The following is a 17,936-nucleotide window of genomic DNA, read 5'->3' as shown; positions in this document are numbered from 1 at the left end:
GTTCAGGCAACCCAGCACTGGAGGTCAGTCACAGGCTGCAGCCCATGTTCCCAGAGCCTCTCAACAGCCTAAGAGACCAACAGCACCATCTACTCCAACTGGAATTCTTTGCTTTTATCAAACACACAAGAAAATGAGAGAGGAATTCAAAAAGCCACCTAGGTAAATGAAAGGTTTTCTTGCAGAAACTAGTTAACAGTTGCTAAGGAGGACTACTCTGGCTGCTGCTCGGCCATCACTCCTTGTTCGACCGGGGTGTGCCATCCAACCAACCAAATGTGTTTCAAAAGTAGCTCTTGTTTCACTGATCAAACATACAAAATCAGCCACCTGCCATGTGAGAAAATGACTAATGCCTGCATCTTTTAAGCTCTCTGCTTCACCAGTGTGGAAGCTTTTGAACACAGTAGCATTAGTGTTTGCTGAAAGAAACCTGCTTTTCAAAACAAGATTTCAAAGGGCTTAAGAAAACATACAAGGAGATCATAAAGATCAAAGGTAAATCCGAGTAACTTACTGCTGCTGCTGCGGCCTCCTCTCCACCTACGTAGATAGAAGAAGCAATCTCCATCACGGACAAGTTTGTGGGAGCATCTGTAGTGGATGATGATCTGGGCCGACCTGACTGAATATCCTGGGCAGACCTTCTGTTGATCTGGGGGCTTCCTTTTGGGGCATCTGCCTTGCCCCACCTGCTGTGCAGGCTCGTCCCTCTCTTCATTTTAGGTGGCACTCTGATCTGCTGAAGCACCCGGTTCAGAGCTGTGGGGTGGGTGGAGACACCATCAATGTCAGCACAGACGCTTTGGCTTTCCAAATCCAGGTCAGGCTCCAGCTCAGCCTGAGCTTGCTGCACATCGTGTGGAGAAACGGACGACCTCCTGCGCTGATGCTGGAACAGGTGCTTCAAGCCTTGACCAATGACATTAATGTTCTCCAAAGCATTATGCGTTATTTTGGATAATTTTTGCTCTGATTCGTGTTGTTTTTTGGTCTCTTGATCTTGGGATTTGCCTCCAGGATCAGGGTCATCACACAACTGTTCAGTGCCAGAGGGCTCCATTGATGACACCCAACAGGTTTATTTGACTATTCATACATAAATACGTCCCCTGTCTTTAAAAGGCTCGTGTTTATTTTGAAAATGCCAAGATTGTCAGCCAATTAGGTGTGCAATTGCTTCAAGAGTGACTACACATGCAGCTGTGCCTCGGTGATCTCATGCTTATCTAATGTTAAACAAAAGAGTCGTTATTACACATCCATGCAGCAAGTAGCGGGTTAAAAATCCAATGTGCAAAACATGCCATTAACAAAACAAACAGTTCTCGGAGCACCCCTCCATGTGGCATTAGTTGCATTTAGGCTGTGAGCAGAAGCCAAAGCTTGTGTGAGACAAGTCACTCTTTGCCCAGCACAGAGGGTACAGGAAAGCAAGAAACGTAAAAAAGCTGTTCAAAAGGGGGAGGAGCAAGGAGAAACCAGTGGGGTTTTGATATTAAGAACAAGCCCACAATAACAGCTAACAGACCATGAGGTTAAACTTTTTAAGAGCATGTTAGTTACTCTGGCAGAATTAATTTTGGACTTTGCCAAAGATCTTATATTTTGTGCTTTAAATGTAACATTTGCTCTGCCTACCTGATTTTCCTGTAGAATGCCTAACTTCCAGTATTTAACACATGCAAGAAAACAGAACATTTCCAAAGGAGTTATTAACTTCCAAATAGCAAGAAAGGGCTTATTACTGCCAGTATCCATTGATGGCACTGGAAACTAGACGTGAAAATCTGCCTTCAAGTGAAAACAAGCAAATGAAATGCTTTCAGTTGGCACAATCTTGTCCATAGCTCTCAGAGAAAACAAGAATGCCTTTTAAAAAGTAGATTAAGCAACCAGTATGCAAGGGATCAGCACCAGGCATGTGCAGTTCAGCCTCTGGCAGATGAACCACACAGCTTTTCTCCGAGAGCTCAACTCGAGCCGTTCCCTGGGCTCAGGCAAGACTGGGTTATATGACAATGCAGCTGAGCACTTGTACAGCAACTACCATGGGAGAAGGTCAGCAAAGAAATGGGGAAGAAAGGGAGGAAGAAGGACACAGTATCCGAAAGAGTTTCACATCAGCACCATGAGATCACATGCTCAGAAGCTACAGGAGAAAACTTTGATTAGGCTACTATAAACATAGAAACCAGCTCACAGAGGTCTACCTCAATCTTGGCAGAAAGAAGTTTGTACTTTAAAAAAATTATTTGAAATGCACCATATGTTTGGGATTTGAGAGCATTCATTTCTATCAAAAAACAGCTGCAGAAACATAATGCATTGAGTTTACAACTGGAGTGCTCTTGATTTTGTGCATCTGAAGCCTGACACAATGGGTTAAACAGATATTCCAAGATGCTTTCCAAATTGCCATCCAAAAATATCAGAAGAGCTGCCTCACTCTCTCTTTTTTCAAGTGTCACTGCTATCAGCTGGAGAGAAGATGAAACTCAGTGCTTACAGAAAACAAAACACCAGAATCATGCAGGGTTTTATCTCAGTATTTTGAAGATGCTGTAAGCATTGAGTCTAAATATGCTGGCCAGTTTAATCAGTAACACATTAAATGCAAAGTAATAGTCTACATCTGAGAAAAATACATTTACCCATATTCATACAGGAATTGCATGGTAGAAGAACAAAAATGTGCAAAGAACATATTTACATATTTAACAAATTTATGCTTTGGGGAAAAAAAAATCACAAAACTAGATTTTAATTTTTAACCAACAGAACAAATGGTTCAGTGAACAAAACTCGCTGTTTGAAATAGCAAGAGTCCCCAGATTATTTGCTATATAAAATACAAACCTGACAGTTGACCCATAACTGCCTTTCTCATTTCAGCTAATTCGCTCAGCATGTATTTTTCATTCAGGACTCACTGAAGAACTGCAGTTCTTATCAAAGATGACCAATATACTCTATAACTAGGATTTCTGATCTCCTGCACGCTCTCTATCCAGATTACCATTGATAATGATGCTGGTCTTAAACAACACCACTTCAGTCTAACTAGAGTTCCACACATTATCTGCTAGAAAAAATTAACCTGCTTAAATTAATCCTACAGTAATTTACAAACCAACCTGAAACAAACCAGCCCACAGCGAGCTCACAACCAAGGCATGGCCACGCTGTGGACTCTGGGACAGATTTCTGAAATCACACTGACTCTTTGAGAGGCTGCTAACGGGAGCTTTGTAGTCATCTCCTATTCCTATTTCCATAGGATGAGTCTGTTTGAGCCTGAAAAGAGCTTTGCAAATTGCACATCTGGTATGGAGATTCGTAAAACTACTTATTTGTTCTAGTATCTACTTTTTGGGGAAAAACTACTCATAAATGTGAAGAACTGTGCATTTGCAGAATTAATTAGCATACATTTTCATTAGGATTCAACTTTTGTGCTCTTTTTTTTTCTCCACTTACAACCACCTTTATATTCTGTTCGGGAGGAATCAGAATACTTTATAGCATGAAGTTCAAAAACATAAATTTCTTATTTGTAAGAGAATACACTACATCAGGGACAAAATTCATCATTCCACATACAGCCACACTGAGCAGATGTTGTAACATTATTACATCCCAGAACATGCTAATATAGTCCTTCATTTGTGCAATTATTTCACAGGAGCACTGGGAAACAAAACAGTTCAAAAGGAAAAACTGGTAAACCCAACATTAGATAACTATGAAAGGATAAACTCATACTTGCCTCCATCACTTGCCCTTTAGCATGGCTGATCCACAACAGTCCCTCCACTGAACAAAACTGCAAAAGAAACTGGGTATGAGACACAGTTCTGGAAATGCGAGAAAATATGTGCACAAACAACAAAGTGAGCATGATTCCAACTTTTACTTTTTTTTAAAGGTATTATTATTTTTTCCATTGAAACGCAAGTGCCCCTGGAAGCTGGACTATTTTAAACTCCTTCAAATCACTGAAGGGATACAAATAAAACTGAAATTAAAACTGAATCTTGCAGAGTTAATCAAGAAGTTCTTGTGAAGGAACATTTTCTCTTGAGGCTCATGGCCACCATCACGTGCTGAAAATGCAGGGAGATGTCAGGACTCCAGCCTGCAAGGTCAGTCTCTCCACAAAGATCTTATCTTCTCCTATCTCATCATTCAAATACTCCAGGCACAGGTCAATCAGCTGGCTCTTGTTTACCTGGAGTTCACCTCACAGAAGGTGAGAGCTGTGAGCACTGGGTCACACCTGCACTGCCACAGCTCCTCTCCCAGGGCAGCCCCAGCCCCTGCCCCTGCCCTGGGCACGGCAGGGCCCCCACACCCAGCCCACCTGTGCCCTGAGCTTCACACAGAGGGCTCCAAGGTGTGGATCCCATCTGGGCACAGCCCTCACACCTGAGGACACCCCCAGGCTCTGCTCTGCTCCAGGAGGGAACAGAGCATTCCAGGGTGAATTCCAAGGTCTGTTTAACCTTGCTGTGACCAGCCCAAGGTAAGGGCAGGTGCTTGGCAGGAGATGACAGGAGGGCAGCTGACAGCAGACACAGTGACTGCATTTCTCCAGCCAGACTCACAGACTATTCTGAAACACAGCCAGATCACCCAGATTTTCCAAAGGTGATTAGTTATTCAACTTTGTGACATGGAAATTTCAAAAAATTTGATGAGTATCAGTCTGAAAAGACTCTGGTCCATTGGATTTTAGTTGGACTTTTTTGAAGTGAAAGTTTATTCTAAATTCATTGGTTTAATTAATTTCCTTCAAAACCATAGTTCTATGTAAACAAAATGAACTCTGAAGCTACCACTGAAACCCAGTTCAGAGCTGACTTATCTGCAGCTGAAGTACATGTTACAGATAGAAACAGTACAGAACTGCAGAAATGGGAAAGAAAAATAATTTTCAAGAAAAGGAAAGAGAAAAGATTCTGCCTTTTTACAGAATATTTCAAATATCTATTATTTATGCTGTACTTGCATACCTTCAACCCTTAACATTTATGCTGAAGTACAGTTACCTAAGGAGTCCTCACATTTCTTTTATTCCATAAACAGGTCAATTTAACAGCTCATCACAGACTTGACATCACAGTTAGCAGGGATCTTAGGTAGGAGACACTTCCCACTCCTCCTATTTGGTAAAAGAAAAGTATTTTTCAGTTGCTTCAGGATAGGAGTGACTTTTACTAAGAAATAGCCCAGCTTAGTTTGAGAAATCCCAGATTATTTTCAGAAACTCATCCCAAAACGGATTCTGTATCTAGGCAAACAGTTCAGCAAGAAAGACTAAAGGGGCAACAGTCACACACTGGAAAATCACCCACTACAGGAACTGGGAACCCCAGTAAGTGATTTATATCCACAGGAGGATTAAGATATTTTAAGCATCATTGTTCAGCAGTGACAAGTAGCAGAGCAAATAAGGAAAGAAAGCTCTGGGTCTTCACAGATAATCCTGTCAGAAAGAGGAACTCGTGAGAAACCAGAATGTGAAATTCAAGGGGGCTGTGGTCTGGAACACATTCAAAGAGGAAGACAACAGTAATAGAGTAAATAATTTGACTCAAGAAAACATTTGGATAGTGGCACGACTACCCAAACCCTGGAAAGACACGTATTTTTAGCTATTACAATAGAACAATTTTGAAAAAGTCTGAATGGAAAACTGGGACCAGAATGGAAGAAGACAAAAGAAACAATTAAATGCAAAGACCACAGGCAAATGGCAGAATATAGGGGAGGAAAAGACCAGAAAACAATACTATTTTTAATGGAAAGGATACCTGTAATTTTACATACATAATTCTTCCTCACCCTCCTCCTCCAAAATTCACAGAAGAAAAGATTTTCTGGAATGCTATTGAAGTCCAAAAGAAAATCCAGGAACACAAGATATATAGATACACAAAGCCCAATACAAAAAAATGAACTCTTCTTTGAAGGAAAACAGGACTGAGGGAAGAATCTGACCATAGACCTGGTTACAATAACTTTGGGATAAGGTTTAAGGGAGGAAGTACAGTGACAGGGCACAATTACTCCAAAATGGTGTTATCAGAAACCACCTATCTGAAGCTATGGCCACGACAGCTGGCAAAACAGGAACTCACATGAGCTTCAGCAAGGACTCATCAAAACACAAGTGATTTCACTTTCACAGTTCAAATACTGCATTTTGTAAACAGAGAAACTACCTTTCCCTAAAGGAAAAGAGTGAAGTATTAAGCAAATATTCAAAACATGGGGTCTTTCACAAAGAAAACAGCCTTGTAAATAAAGAACAAATAGACCAGTATCTCTCTCTTGCAATCCTGGTCAACATTAGTATCAGCAAAAAGTAATTTTTCCTTAGATGCGTGAATGTACTTAAAATGTGAGGAACAGAGCTCCCAACTCGGCAGACAAACAATGAAGCTCTGCGTATTAGTTGTGGGGATTTTAATAACATGACTTAACTCTCTCCATTCCAGCACGCAGTAAAGTCAAACAACTGCAGTGAGATCACCAAGGACTCGAGCAGGGACAACAATGACACAGACATCAGTCCCAGGTGCACAGCCCAGAGAGGCAGCAGTGGCTGGGCCCATTCCAGTGCTGGGGGCACACTCACTGCAGCTCAGAGCCCCACAGACCAGAGGATGACCAGAGGGTGAAGACGAGTGAAGATCTGTGATGTTTTGGAAAACTGTGTAGGGAACAGAGAGAAAATGTGATCATCAGCACAGTCTGCTCTGCTCTCTACTCAGAGGTGGGGAAAGCTCCAGGCTCCTGTGGACCACGACAAGGAAAAACTGCAACAGCAATATACGCTCCTAAGCGACTGTCTCATTTAAAACGCAACTTGAAGCACTGAGACCTGTTTGTCGAAACTAACCCCAGTTCACTGTTGGAAGAAACCATTTTTCAAGCTGCTTTATCAATTTTCACTACTGCAGAGACACACAGCAGCAGCTAAATGTTGCAGCAGAAGCCACCGTGTCACTAACACGGTTAAGATAAGCTTTGGAGGTATTCATGTCACAGGCAGGAGCCTATGCTGAGCCTCTCCAGAGTATCAGAGCAACAGTAAAAGCCTACCTTCAAATCTCAAATGGATTCTACACAGGCAAAGGTGAAATGGAGTAATTCAGTTTCTTTTAGCTTCCCCTCTTTAAATAAATCTTTCGCTGGAATGAATTCAATTCCTTGAAGCATCTCAAAAGTTTCTGTGGTCACTTGCACTCCTATTATCGACTTTTCCTATTAACATTTACATTATCTGGATCCGATTCTTCAGTCTCTGGAAAAAGGCAACTTTACTAGGCCATGGCAAGCATTTTGGCAGGATCTTTTCAGGAGAGGAAGGGGTAGGAGAATGAGATCAAAGCTGCTCTTATCTCCTCATCGCCTGTCTGCAAAGAGATACTGCCACTTTCAGTGTGTCAAAGCTGACTCAAATGTCAGGAATCAGTGAACCACAAAGTGGAAATACCGGTACTTTCATTCCACTTCCAAGAGAAGACAAAAGGTTACACTATAGCTATTTCTGGCATTAAAGAGAAACTTCTAAGCATGCTAGTCATAAAAAAAAGAAGAGATGGCCTTTCATTTTAACTCCTAGCAGATCCATCTTTGACAATGCCAGCACTGAAGCTGGCAAGATTTAGCACCTCTAGTTTTAAAAGAAAGGTTTATTCCAGGCTTGGAGTCGTAAGCAGGTTAAAGCAAGCTAAATTAGCAGGCTTGTAAAGAAAGATATCATCTACCATCAACCCACACTATGTGCGATTTTAACATGTGCTTTTAGCCCTGAATTTTGGAAAGTATCGTATTTACAATGATTCGTGAAAGAAGAAAGTAGAACTAACCTGGCATAGAGTGGTAAAATACTCCCCCTGATGACTCAAAACCAGCATTAATTCTCTGATCTTTGAGAAGTGTTGACTCAAATCACCGAGACTACAAGGCAGATCAAGTGAAGTTTTCATTTGGCTCAGCAAAATCACAATGCCATTCCCACTGACTGAGTACTCTGGCTACTGGGCATATAAAAGCCTTCCACCGATAATTGGCATCAGACGAGTTACAGTTTACAAAAACTAACGAAAACCATACTTGGTCCCAAAATGGGGAAAAGTCTACTAAAATCCACCCCCCTGATAACCATCCCCACACTGCAACCCAGATCTCTAACAGGTCTGCCCTACACAGTGCACCTTAACCTCTCTCTGCTGCCATTAAATCTCAGACTCTAAGGAAGCACCACATCTCCTATGTGATGGTTCCCTCCATGCTGTTGAGAATGATACCTGAAAACCTCCATGGTCTGAAGACCACTGTCATTGCAAAAGTCTGGCTGCAGGCTGCAGAACCTGATAGCTCTTTGTGCCACTATTGCTTAAAATGTGACACAAATCAGGCAGGACAGAAATTCTGACCAGAAGTTAACAGCCCTCACTAACAGTTTATGCTGCCCTAACACATCCAAACTGGCTTTTGCAATTCACAATATGACAGCTTCATCCTGCTCTTCAGAAGAAAACTCTCCTTTCCGATCTTCCTTTAAGACAGCTAGTTCAGGGAGCCGTTAATTAAGTGAAATTCTTAAAAAATTATATTAGTATAAGAGTAATGGCCTTAATCTGTGGCTTCTTTGCTTAAATGGCTTTTTCTAATCAAGCAATAGCAAATTCATCCCTGCAGTGCTACAAACAAGATGTTCGGGTTGCCCATCAAACGCTGCTTGCAGATATTCAGCCAGCACTTGCAGGAGGCTGGCAGGACCTGTCAGTGAAACACCACGTGTACCCCAACAGGCAGGAACAGCGGCAGCCTGGCCCGCCTGCCTCAGGGACCCGCGCGAGAAGAGCCACGGGCACACTGTCCTGTGGCACACGGGTACCTGTCCTGTGGCACACGGGCACACTGTCCTGTGGCACACGGGTACCTGTCCTGTGGCACACGGGTACCTGTCCTGTGGCACACGGGTACCTGTCCTGTGGCACACGGGCACACTGTCCTGTGGCACACGGGTACCTGTCCTGTGGCACACGGGCACACTGTCCTGTGGCACACGGGTACCTGTCCTGTGGCACACGGGTACCTGTCCTGTGGCACACGGGCACACTGTCCCGCGGCACATGGGCACACCTGTCCTGTGGCACACGGGTACCTGTCCTGTGGCACACGGGTACCTGTCCTGTGGCACACGGGTACCTGTCCTGTGGCACACGGGCACACTGTCCTGTGGCACACGAGTACCTGTCCTGTGGCACACGGGTACCTGTCCTGTGGCACACGGGCACACTGTCCTGTGGCACACGAGTACCTGTCCTGTGGCACACGGGCACACTGTCCTGTGGCACACGGGTACCTGTCCTGTGGCACACGGGCACACTGTCCTGTGGCACACGGGCACACTGTCCTGTGGCACACGGGTACCTGTCCTGTGGCACACGGGCACACTGTCCTGTGGCACACGGGCACACTGTCCTGTGGCACACGGGCACACTGTCCCGCGGCACATGGGCACACCTGTCCTGTGGCACACGGGCACACTGTCCTGTGGCACACGGGCACACTGTCCTGTGGCACACGGGCACACTGTCCTGTGGCACACGGGCACACTGTCCCGCGGCACACGGGCACACCTGTCCTGTGGCACATGGGCACACCTGTCCTGTGGCACACGGGCACACTGTCCTGTGGCACACGGGTACCTGTCCTGTGGCACACGGGCACACCTGTCCTGCAGCACAAAGACACACTGCCGGGCCTCTTCTGAAGTGCCAGGGAAGGAGACAGGCAGAGCCACAACTCCCCATCCCCGCAGAGCAATGCCATTTGGAATAGGAGCCACATTAGCTGTCCATCAACTGCTACCACACAGAGCTGTGAATTCCCTACTTTTTTCACTTTTTGGACTTCTGCCATAAAAATACTGACGGCCATCTATGGTCCTTTTCTTCTGTTAGGTTTAATCATGCGTTTTTTAGAGAATACTCGAAAATTGCACAAACACAGCACAGCTAAGCAGCCACACTCACAAATATGGTGCTCTTCAATATCCACCTCCACATCCAGCTGCACAGACAGTAATTTGGTATAAAGAAACTGGGCTTGATGATTTGCTTGCCAGTGGGAATCAAGTAGTCACGCATTTAAAACCTCAGCCAAAATCAGAATGTTTCCTCCCACATTCATGGCAGAATCCACATGAAATGGTCGACAAAATCTTTACCCAAAGCAGCACAAAAAGGGAGCATATTTGTTTGAAATAAGGCTGAAATTTACCTACCACTGAGAAGGTGCAGGCTTATAACCAGCCAAAACCAAGACCCAAGTTAATGCCTCCTTACACAGCCATTGCTCAACTTGGGTGCCCCCCAGAACTCCCCGGTCACTTGCTGCAGAGCAACTTTGCAGCTGATTGGGCCCCCAGTATGGGTACACGGGTGGTTATACCACCTGCTACACTGGGTTGGTCTTCCCTAGGTGCAGGGCTTTGTGTTTCTCTTTGTTGAACTCCATGAGGTTTCTGCCTGCTTATTTCTCAAGCCTATCCAGGTGCCTCTGAACGGCAGCACAATCATGAGGTCTATCACTTCTCATCTTGTATCACCTGCAAAATTCCTCACAGTGCACCGGGCCCCATGATTATTAGCCATCAGTGAAGAGGTTAAACAGTACCGCACCCAGTACTTTTCCCACAAACTGAAATTGCACCGGAAGCATTTAAAGGACTTTGGTAAATCAGAATCAAAACTTCATCTTTCAACACAACAAACCAGCTGAAAACTCCCACAGCAAAAGTGTGACCAGCATGGGAACTGTTCTGCAGAGCAGCAAGCAGCCACTGCTACAGTCTCCCGTTCCCCAAGTCCCACTCCTTTACCTTAGGGTGATCTGCAACCCAAGCAGTCAAACTTGTCACAAGTATTCAATGTGAACTCACCAAGTTCTTTTGTTACAGTAAAGCTTACATATCCTGTACATCTTCCTCAAAGATTTAATGTATTTAAAGCATTTAATGTAAATCGACAGCCACCAGAGCTAGAGGCTACCCCAGCTGAAAGCCAACAGAGGGAAGGACCACAGCACCACATACTTTGAGGGGCCTGGCTCCCACCAACAAACCTTTTGCCTTACTAGTCAGTCAACCATCACTGGCCTGAATAAGTCCAGTCATAACAGATTCTGACCCAAAGTTGCTCTCTGTTAATTTCTCCCATTTAAACCATTATTCAGCCTCAGAAACATGCCAAGGATACTCTCTGCTCCTCACAGACAAGTGACACTACCCCTTACGACTGTGACCCACTAAAGCATGAGCCACTTGCTCAGCAGGCAGTGATTTACAAACATGGACACTATGGGTGTAGCATCTCCAGCAATCCCAGAAAAGGCCACAGTCCTTTTGATCCAAACTAGTATAACTGGGGATCATGAAAAACACATTTATTTGCTATCAGGATAATCACCATGGTAACTGGCTTCCAGGAAAATAACAACCAACAACTTCAGGACAAAGGCCACTATGAGACTTGTTAAGGACACCATCAGCTCACATAAACCCAAACAGTAGTGAAATTTGCCAAACTTATCTCTGAAGAAACTGTACGTAGACACCTGCAAACTTCCTGTCATAACTCATCGCACCAGCTGAATCATTGGCACTATCATCCATCTCAACACTGCAGTGCCCTTTAATGTTCTTTGAAGTTTTTAGATACTCTGTAGGGCAGTTTTAAGGCAATATTCTCTAATGTACACAATTTCATCTTTTGGACCATTTCTTATATCAAAAGAAAACTTGATCTTACACTCAAATTCCTTGTCACTCCACACATTAGTATTCACTTTTAGTTATATTAGTTTGAATAATGAAACTGTAACACTTAAGCTATGTTTTTCATGAAACTGAATGTTTTACAAAGGGAGGTCAACCTCCTCTTACAGTTAAGGTAATAAAGATTAGTACTCTGCTTCGGATATACCCTCAGGAAGACATGGAATCTATGCATTCTTACAGGTTTTCAGAGATCCTGCAGGGATTGTTTTATTTTAACAGAGGAGCAGCTTTTTTGGGAAATGTGCACCAATTTTAATTGATGAGATTACAGAGATCATAAGTTATTTATGTACAACTAAAAAAACGCGCCACAAAAAAATGGGTTACACAATCCATGTCCTTGGTACACCGTGTAAAGGACCACTAAGGTGGCAACAGGCAGCTCAGCAAACCACTCCTGGTGTGTTTCTACAGTTTCCATGAAAGCAGCTCACAGGAAACAAATCCACTTCTCTCCCCAGTGCTATTTTAGCACACTGCCACAGCCAAATAATACTGCCCAGGTACACTGAGAAACACATTTAAAGTGTGCTGCACCACGTTCTGCCCACTCGTAACAGAGAGTCTCCCTAAACTGCCAGACCTTGGCTCCAGCTCTGCTTGCAGGGAAATGATGGAGGAATTCCTTCAGCACAGGTAAGGATTGATTCCCTTCCCAACCACAGCACTTCACTGCCAGTCACAGCCCATTCTGCCTTCCTGTTACAGGAACAACACCATCAGGCCCTTTTAAGCCAGACAAGGAGGTATGTAGATCTCTGTACCTTTCAGTATCGTCTCAGCCTGAATCACTGGAGCTTTTATCAATAAAGCTTAGAAAGTGTGTTTTCTGCTAAATGCATCCTGTACAGCAATGTGGCATGCTGAATGATTCAGTCAGGTAGCTACTTTCAGCATAATAATTTTCCTTTTTAAACAAAGCCCACTGTTGAATAAAGTCTCTTCTGGAAGCCAGAGACATGCATGTTTGGCTGCCTTTCACTGTAACCCCCTCATTAACTGACCAGGCCACCAGTGCCCTGGAATGTTGGCATCTACATCACGGGAGGGATAACCATGTCCAAGTACTTTACAGCAGGAACAGACGTTATCAGTGCACACTGGCCTCTCCTAAACTCATTCAGAGGAAGTTAGCCAACTTCCTCATTCCAGGTTTAGAATTCGATATGTAAAGAGACAAAAGCCTCCAGGCAAAATACAGCTGTGCAAGCTGGTGACTTTCTGTGCTTCTCAAACAGCCAAAGTTGTCCCTCTTCTGTTACCTGGGTGGGACAAACCTGTACAGTGACAAGGCAAAGCCCATCCAGCTCTGCTATTCTTGTACATCACAGGCACACTGTCCTATGAGACTGCTGCTTTCTGTCAGCAGATAGCACTGTGCTAGCAACTGTGCCCAGGAAGGCAAGCAAAACTTCCTTCTTTCTTAACCTTCCTTCCAGCTATTTCACAATTGGATGGAGGTATACTGTAACTTTATGTGAGCACTTTATTTAACTAAGCACTGTGACCTCCCAGTGTATTTCAATGGCTACTAAATGTCGGTCACAGGCTTTGAAGGAGAAAATGTCTGCAGACCTTGGTAGCATTTAGGAAGTGAATGGACGAGCAGTAAAGGCTCAGGTCAAACAACCAAGCTTTTCTCAACAGAATCTTTTGAATACTCTCACAGCAGGTTCAAACAAGGTCACTCTCCTTACAATGCCAGCTGGGTACTGTGGAGCTCCTATAGCCTCACTGTGCATATGTATATACTATTGCTAAAACCATGCATAAGGGTGCACACCAATCTGAATCTAGAAAATGTACACCTAGAGCCCCCTTTGCCCTAATCAGATGGCCTTTCTTCCCACGTATTCTAAGTTATAGCAGCCATACATACCTCAAAATTGCTCAAGGTAGCTCGTCTCTTTGCATAGATATGCTCACAGTTGTAATCCAAATGTCTTCAACAGAGGTCTAACTTTAAAAAAGTTTAGAAGTGTAAATTCCACAGGAAATAGGAAAGTTGGGGAGAGAAGGAGATACAATTTATCAGCTTCTACATTTGCAGACATCTGCAGTTGGTACTGTAGGTCATTTTCAGAGTAAATCTTGGCAACAAAGCTTCTTTGTAGAGGAGAAAGACCTGCCAAAATTAACAAGCATAGTAAGAAACACCATTAATATCTGATAAACAACAAAACAGCACACAGATTCAGTCCCCTTCAGAGCAAAGAATTAACTAATTTGAAATACTGTGTTTTTGCTAGCTTTGATGCATTTAAAATCAGAAGCAGCCTCTGAAGTTACTTCATATTCCAAGTACTTGAATCTAATAAATTATCTCAAGGACAGAAATTCTCTAAGCATTCAAATAACATTTGATCACGTCACAGTATGCAACGCTACACCACAACAGGGAGTGCCTTGTTTCAGACAAACCACAGCTCACCAAATGCCTTGATGTTCACCACATATTTTCACACAAGAGTAGCCGTGTGACCAGTGTCAGAGTAAAGAACTAAGCTGCTGTCCAAAACAAGGACTAACACGGAGCATGATGGAAGCCCCAACACAGCATGTACATAAGGTACATACCTGGGGAGTTCCTGCACAGCGTAAATGTTCAGGAACGTTGGCAAACTTCTGAACTTCTCTGGTTTGGATTAAGTTAATAAAATGTAAACTATTCTGGGGCAGAGACCTTCTACTCTGCGTTTGCATTTCACATGGTATGTCAGATCTAGCTTCCAAATCAAAGCTGTTCAATATTACTGTGATACAACTGTTTTTTACTTTTGGTACAACAGTAGGATTCTTCTTTATAAATAAAAAAGGTCAACTAGATCTACATTATCATGAAATGATTCTGAAAGTATGAAGACATTTCATTTTGCAAAAAAGACTAACTCCATACAATTGCTTGTTTCTTTCTTTCCTTTTTCCTTAACATGCTTGGCTGGAGGAACAATTTTAAGAATTTGGAGCTTAAATCCAAACTTAAAGAATCAGCTCGCTGTGCTGTGACAATATCCAGGGTCTCAACTGTTTAGGGGGGTTAAGAATTTTAAGTATTTAAACATAGCAGAATACTCAGTTTCTAGTAGTGCAGACACCACCTTCACATTCCAGTTCATCACCCATCCTTGCTCTTCACAAAGATGGCAATTATCCATTAGGAAACATTGTGCTGAGTTCACAGACTTGTTGAGGGTGGAAAGGACCTCTGGATGTCACCTGGGCCACCCAGGGCTTGTTGCCTACAAACCACTTTAACAAGTCTCACTGCTGAGATTCTGTCCCAGAGAGGTAACACGACTCCAACCCCCATGGAGAGCACACAACCTTCCCCACAGCAACCAGCTCTCATCAGGCCTCAGGGGACAGGCAGAGGGAGAACCACTTGCCATGTTTCAGAGGTGAGGAGACTCAAGGTCTGTCAAGGGGAAGCCACTCTGCCAGCTCACCTGAGCAATAGCCTACACTTGGTGAATCCCTGTCCCAAAGCCCAGCCAGCTCTCACCAGCAGACAGCTATGGAACTGACTGAGAACACACCACACCAGAGAACTGCACTCCCCAGCAGGAGAGACTCCTCCCCCAGTGCTCTAAGCAAAAATTCCTAGAAACCCAGCCCGAGATGTTATCACACCAGCTGTTTTTGAATGGTTCACAAACAATTCTCTGAAAGACCAGACAAGACACTAACACGAGGTTTGCCTGCCTGCAGTGCGGCCCCAGCCAGGCACAGACCAATCACCGAAGCAGAAGAGGAGCTGCCTTGCTAGATACAACCCATTTCCTACAGAAAGCATCTCTCTAAACACACAAAAACAAAACTTGTAGTCCTCCAATGATTTCTCTTTTGTATCTGAGTTAGATGCAGGTTTTAATTATTGGAACTTTAGCTATGATTAAGTAAGATGTGAGAGAGCCCAAACCGTGACAACAGAACTGCTTAAAAAAACAAACTCAGCAACTTTTATGTGGTAGATGGACGCGAGGAAGCCCCAAACTTTAAAGAACTTGAAGTTGCAATTTCTTTCTAATGCAAAATCCCCACAAAGCAGATCTTCCTCCATCTTCAGTTTGCTTCCATATTTTGGATCTTCCAGACTGGCTGGGTGGGTTTATCAGGCAGCTGAACCGGACACAGCAGATATGAAGCTCCAATAAACTTGACCATTTGATGCAGGAACCCTGTGAGGCTGTGAAGTTGCTGAGCAGCACAAGTCCTGCAAGTTGGAGAACCCCACTGTCCCCAGACAAGAGAGGGGAGAGTCCCCCAGCACCAAGACAGGAATAGTCCTCCCAATGAGTACACTGGGCTTCCCTTGCCTCCAGACACTTCCAGATGGACAAAGAACCTACCCTAGGAGGAGGATCATCCTGTGACCAAACATGGAGTCACCTGCCATGTGTTAACCTCGTGTAAGACAGGGCTGGCAGTGAGCAGGGGGAACAGCAGTGCTCGCTCCCCAGGATCAGGAGAAGCCTGTGGCACTCGCTCAGGTCAAGGCATCACTACTTCAGTGGCCACACCTGTAGCCTGGATTGTTACTAAGGGCTTCCACCTTGCAGAAACACCTGATTTTAAGGTTTGTGGATGATGGACACTGTTTCTGATGCTAGTTACCTTCTGATGGCAGTTAATTACCCTCCTTCTCCTCTAGGCTTCCACTCAGATCTTTATACCTTCAGTTCACACCTTTACACCTTCTGCTCACCAAGAAGCCTCCTTAAGTATCCTTACTGATAGAGTCTTGTTGTGAAAGCAATGCCTCCACCCGCAATACAAGCTTCATACATCAGGTGCTTCTGTACCACTGGTGGCAGCAGCTGCACACACAGGTCACACACACAGTGTCAACTCCAAGTCTCTGACTTTTGGTACTTGGAATGCTCTGAAGCTGCCGCTTTACATCTTAAGTTCTTTACTTTAGGGGCCTGTTCCCGACAACCTGCTCTTAAACTGGCAAAATCTGAGCTCACCATGAAATAATTCCTGTCTTAGCGATCTCAAAGACAGCCAAAGCGGGCAGGAATCGGTGAAGCGAACACACGCCTCAGCCACCGCCGAACCAGCGCGGGGGCCACAGCGGCGCCTCCCGAATCCACCGCACCGGCCACACGCGCGCGGGGCCGCCCCCGGAGGGGCCGGGGGACATCGAAGGGACCGGGGGGATCGCGCAGGCCGCGGGGATGGCGGAAAGGGCCGGGGGCCGCCGCCGGGCCGGGCAGTGCCTCCGCACAGGCCAGGCCAGGCCAGCGCGGCCCCGCCGCTCACGCCGCCCGGGCCCTGCTCCCCGGGCCGCGACCCCGAACCGGCCGCAGGACTGGGACGGCGGTGGCGGGAGAGCGCGGCCGAGCAGCGGATCTGAGGGCGGGGGACGCTCCCGCGACGGGCGCAGCCAGGGCCCGGCCCGGCGAGGTCCCCTCACCCCGTCCCGCGGACCCGGGTGCACCCCCGCCCCGCTCCCGGCCCCGCTCCCGGCCCCGCTCCCGCCCCATTCCCGCCCCCGGTGTGCCGGTCACTCACCGGCCGAGCGGCGGCCGCTCCATCCCCGCGCGCCGCCACCGCCCGGCCCGGCCGCGCGACGTCGCGCGTGGGGCGGGGCCGGGCGCGTGCGGCGGCGTCACCGTGGGGGCGGGCCCTGAGGGGGCGGGGCCGCGCCCACAGCGCCTGCGCGCCGGGGCCGCGCTCTGGGTCCCGGTCCCGGTCCCCTTCCCCTTCCCCTTCCCCTTCCCCTTCCCCTTCCCATTCCCATCTCTGGGCCCAGCTCCCCTCCCGCCCCTCCGGGTCCTGCCCGCGGGGCGGCTCTCGGTCCCCGTGCTGCGGCACTGGCGGGCTGCTCGCACCTCCAGGAATGTTTTTTCCCGACTCTCCTGTTTCGTCTCCCGCAGTCCCTTCCCGCCGGGCCCGGCCCCGCAGGCACAGCTGAGCCCCCTTGTGTGGCTGCTCGGCTTAAACCCCGATACCCCAGCACTGGTGTGTCACTCCCACACTGGTGTGTCATCCTCACACAGCTGTGTCACAGCCCTGAAGAAAGGGCTCTCTCTGGTGACCGCACCACTGAGGGGCTCTGCGAAGGATT

At 46.0% G+C, this 17,936-nt stretch overlaps 1 protein-coding gene across 10 annotated transcripts in view; it reads right to left on the bottom strand.

Moving 5' to 3' along the window:
- TMCC1 (transmembrane and coiled-coil domain family 1) overlaps nucleotides 1-17,936 on the bottom strand; it is a 119,034-nt gene that overhangs the window by 64,061 nt on the left and 37,037 nt on the right. For 2 of the 10 annotated variants that reach the window (XM_032699004.1, XM_032699005.1), the window contains exons 3-5: nucleotides 13,743-13,988; nucleotides 3,770-3,826; nucleotides 518-762 (exon numbers count right to left, since the gene is read on the bottom strand). In XM_032699004.1, coding sequence (XP_032554895.1) covers nucleotides 518-721 — 204 coding nt within the window. In that variant the 5' untranslated portion in view covers nucleotides 722-762; nucleotides 3,770-3,826; nucleotides 13,743-13,988. Of the gene's footprint in view, nucleotides 1-517; nucleotides 1,230-3,769; nucleotides 3,827-6,538; nucleotides 6,719-7,110; nucleotides 7,272-7,880; nucleotides 7,972-13,742; nucleotides 13,989-14,440; nucleotides 14,646-16,833; nucleotides 16,935-17,380; nucleotides 17,433-17,936 lie in introns of those variants that run through there. The other 8 variants (XM_032699009.1, XM_032699003.1, XM_032699002.1 and 5 more) reach the window with 8 other exon arrangements.

Source organism: Chiroxiphia lanceolata, chromosome 11 (genome assembly GCF_009829145.1).
Source record: "Chiroxiphia lanceolata isolate bChiLan1 chromosome 11, bChiLan1.pri, whole genome shotgun sequence".
In the NCBI taxonomy this organism is placed as follows: domain Eukaryota; kingdom Metazoa; phylum Chordata; class Aves; order Passeriformes; family Pipridae; genus Chiroxiphia; species Chiroxiphia lanceolata.
Note: the sequence above shows the minus strand (reverse complement) of the source record. Positions and strands in the feature narration are given on the sequence as shown.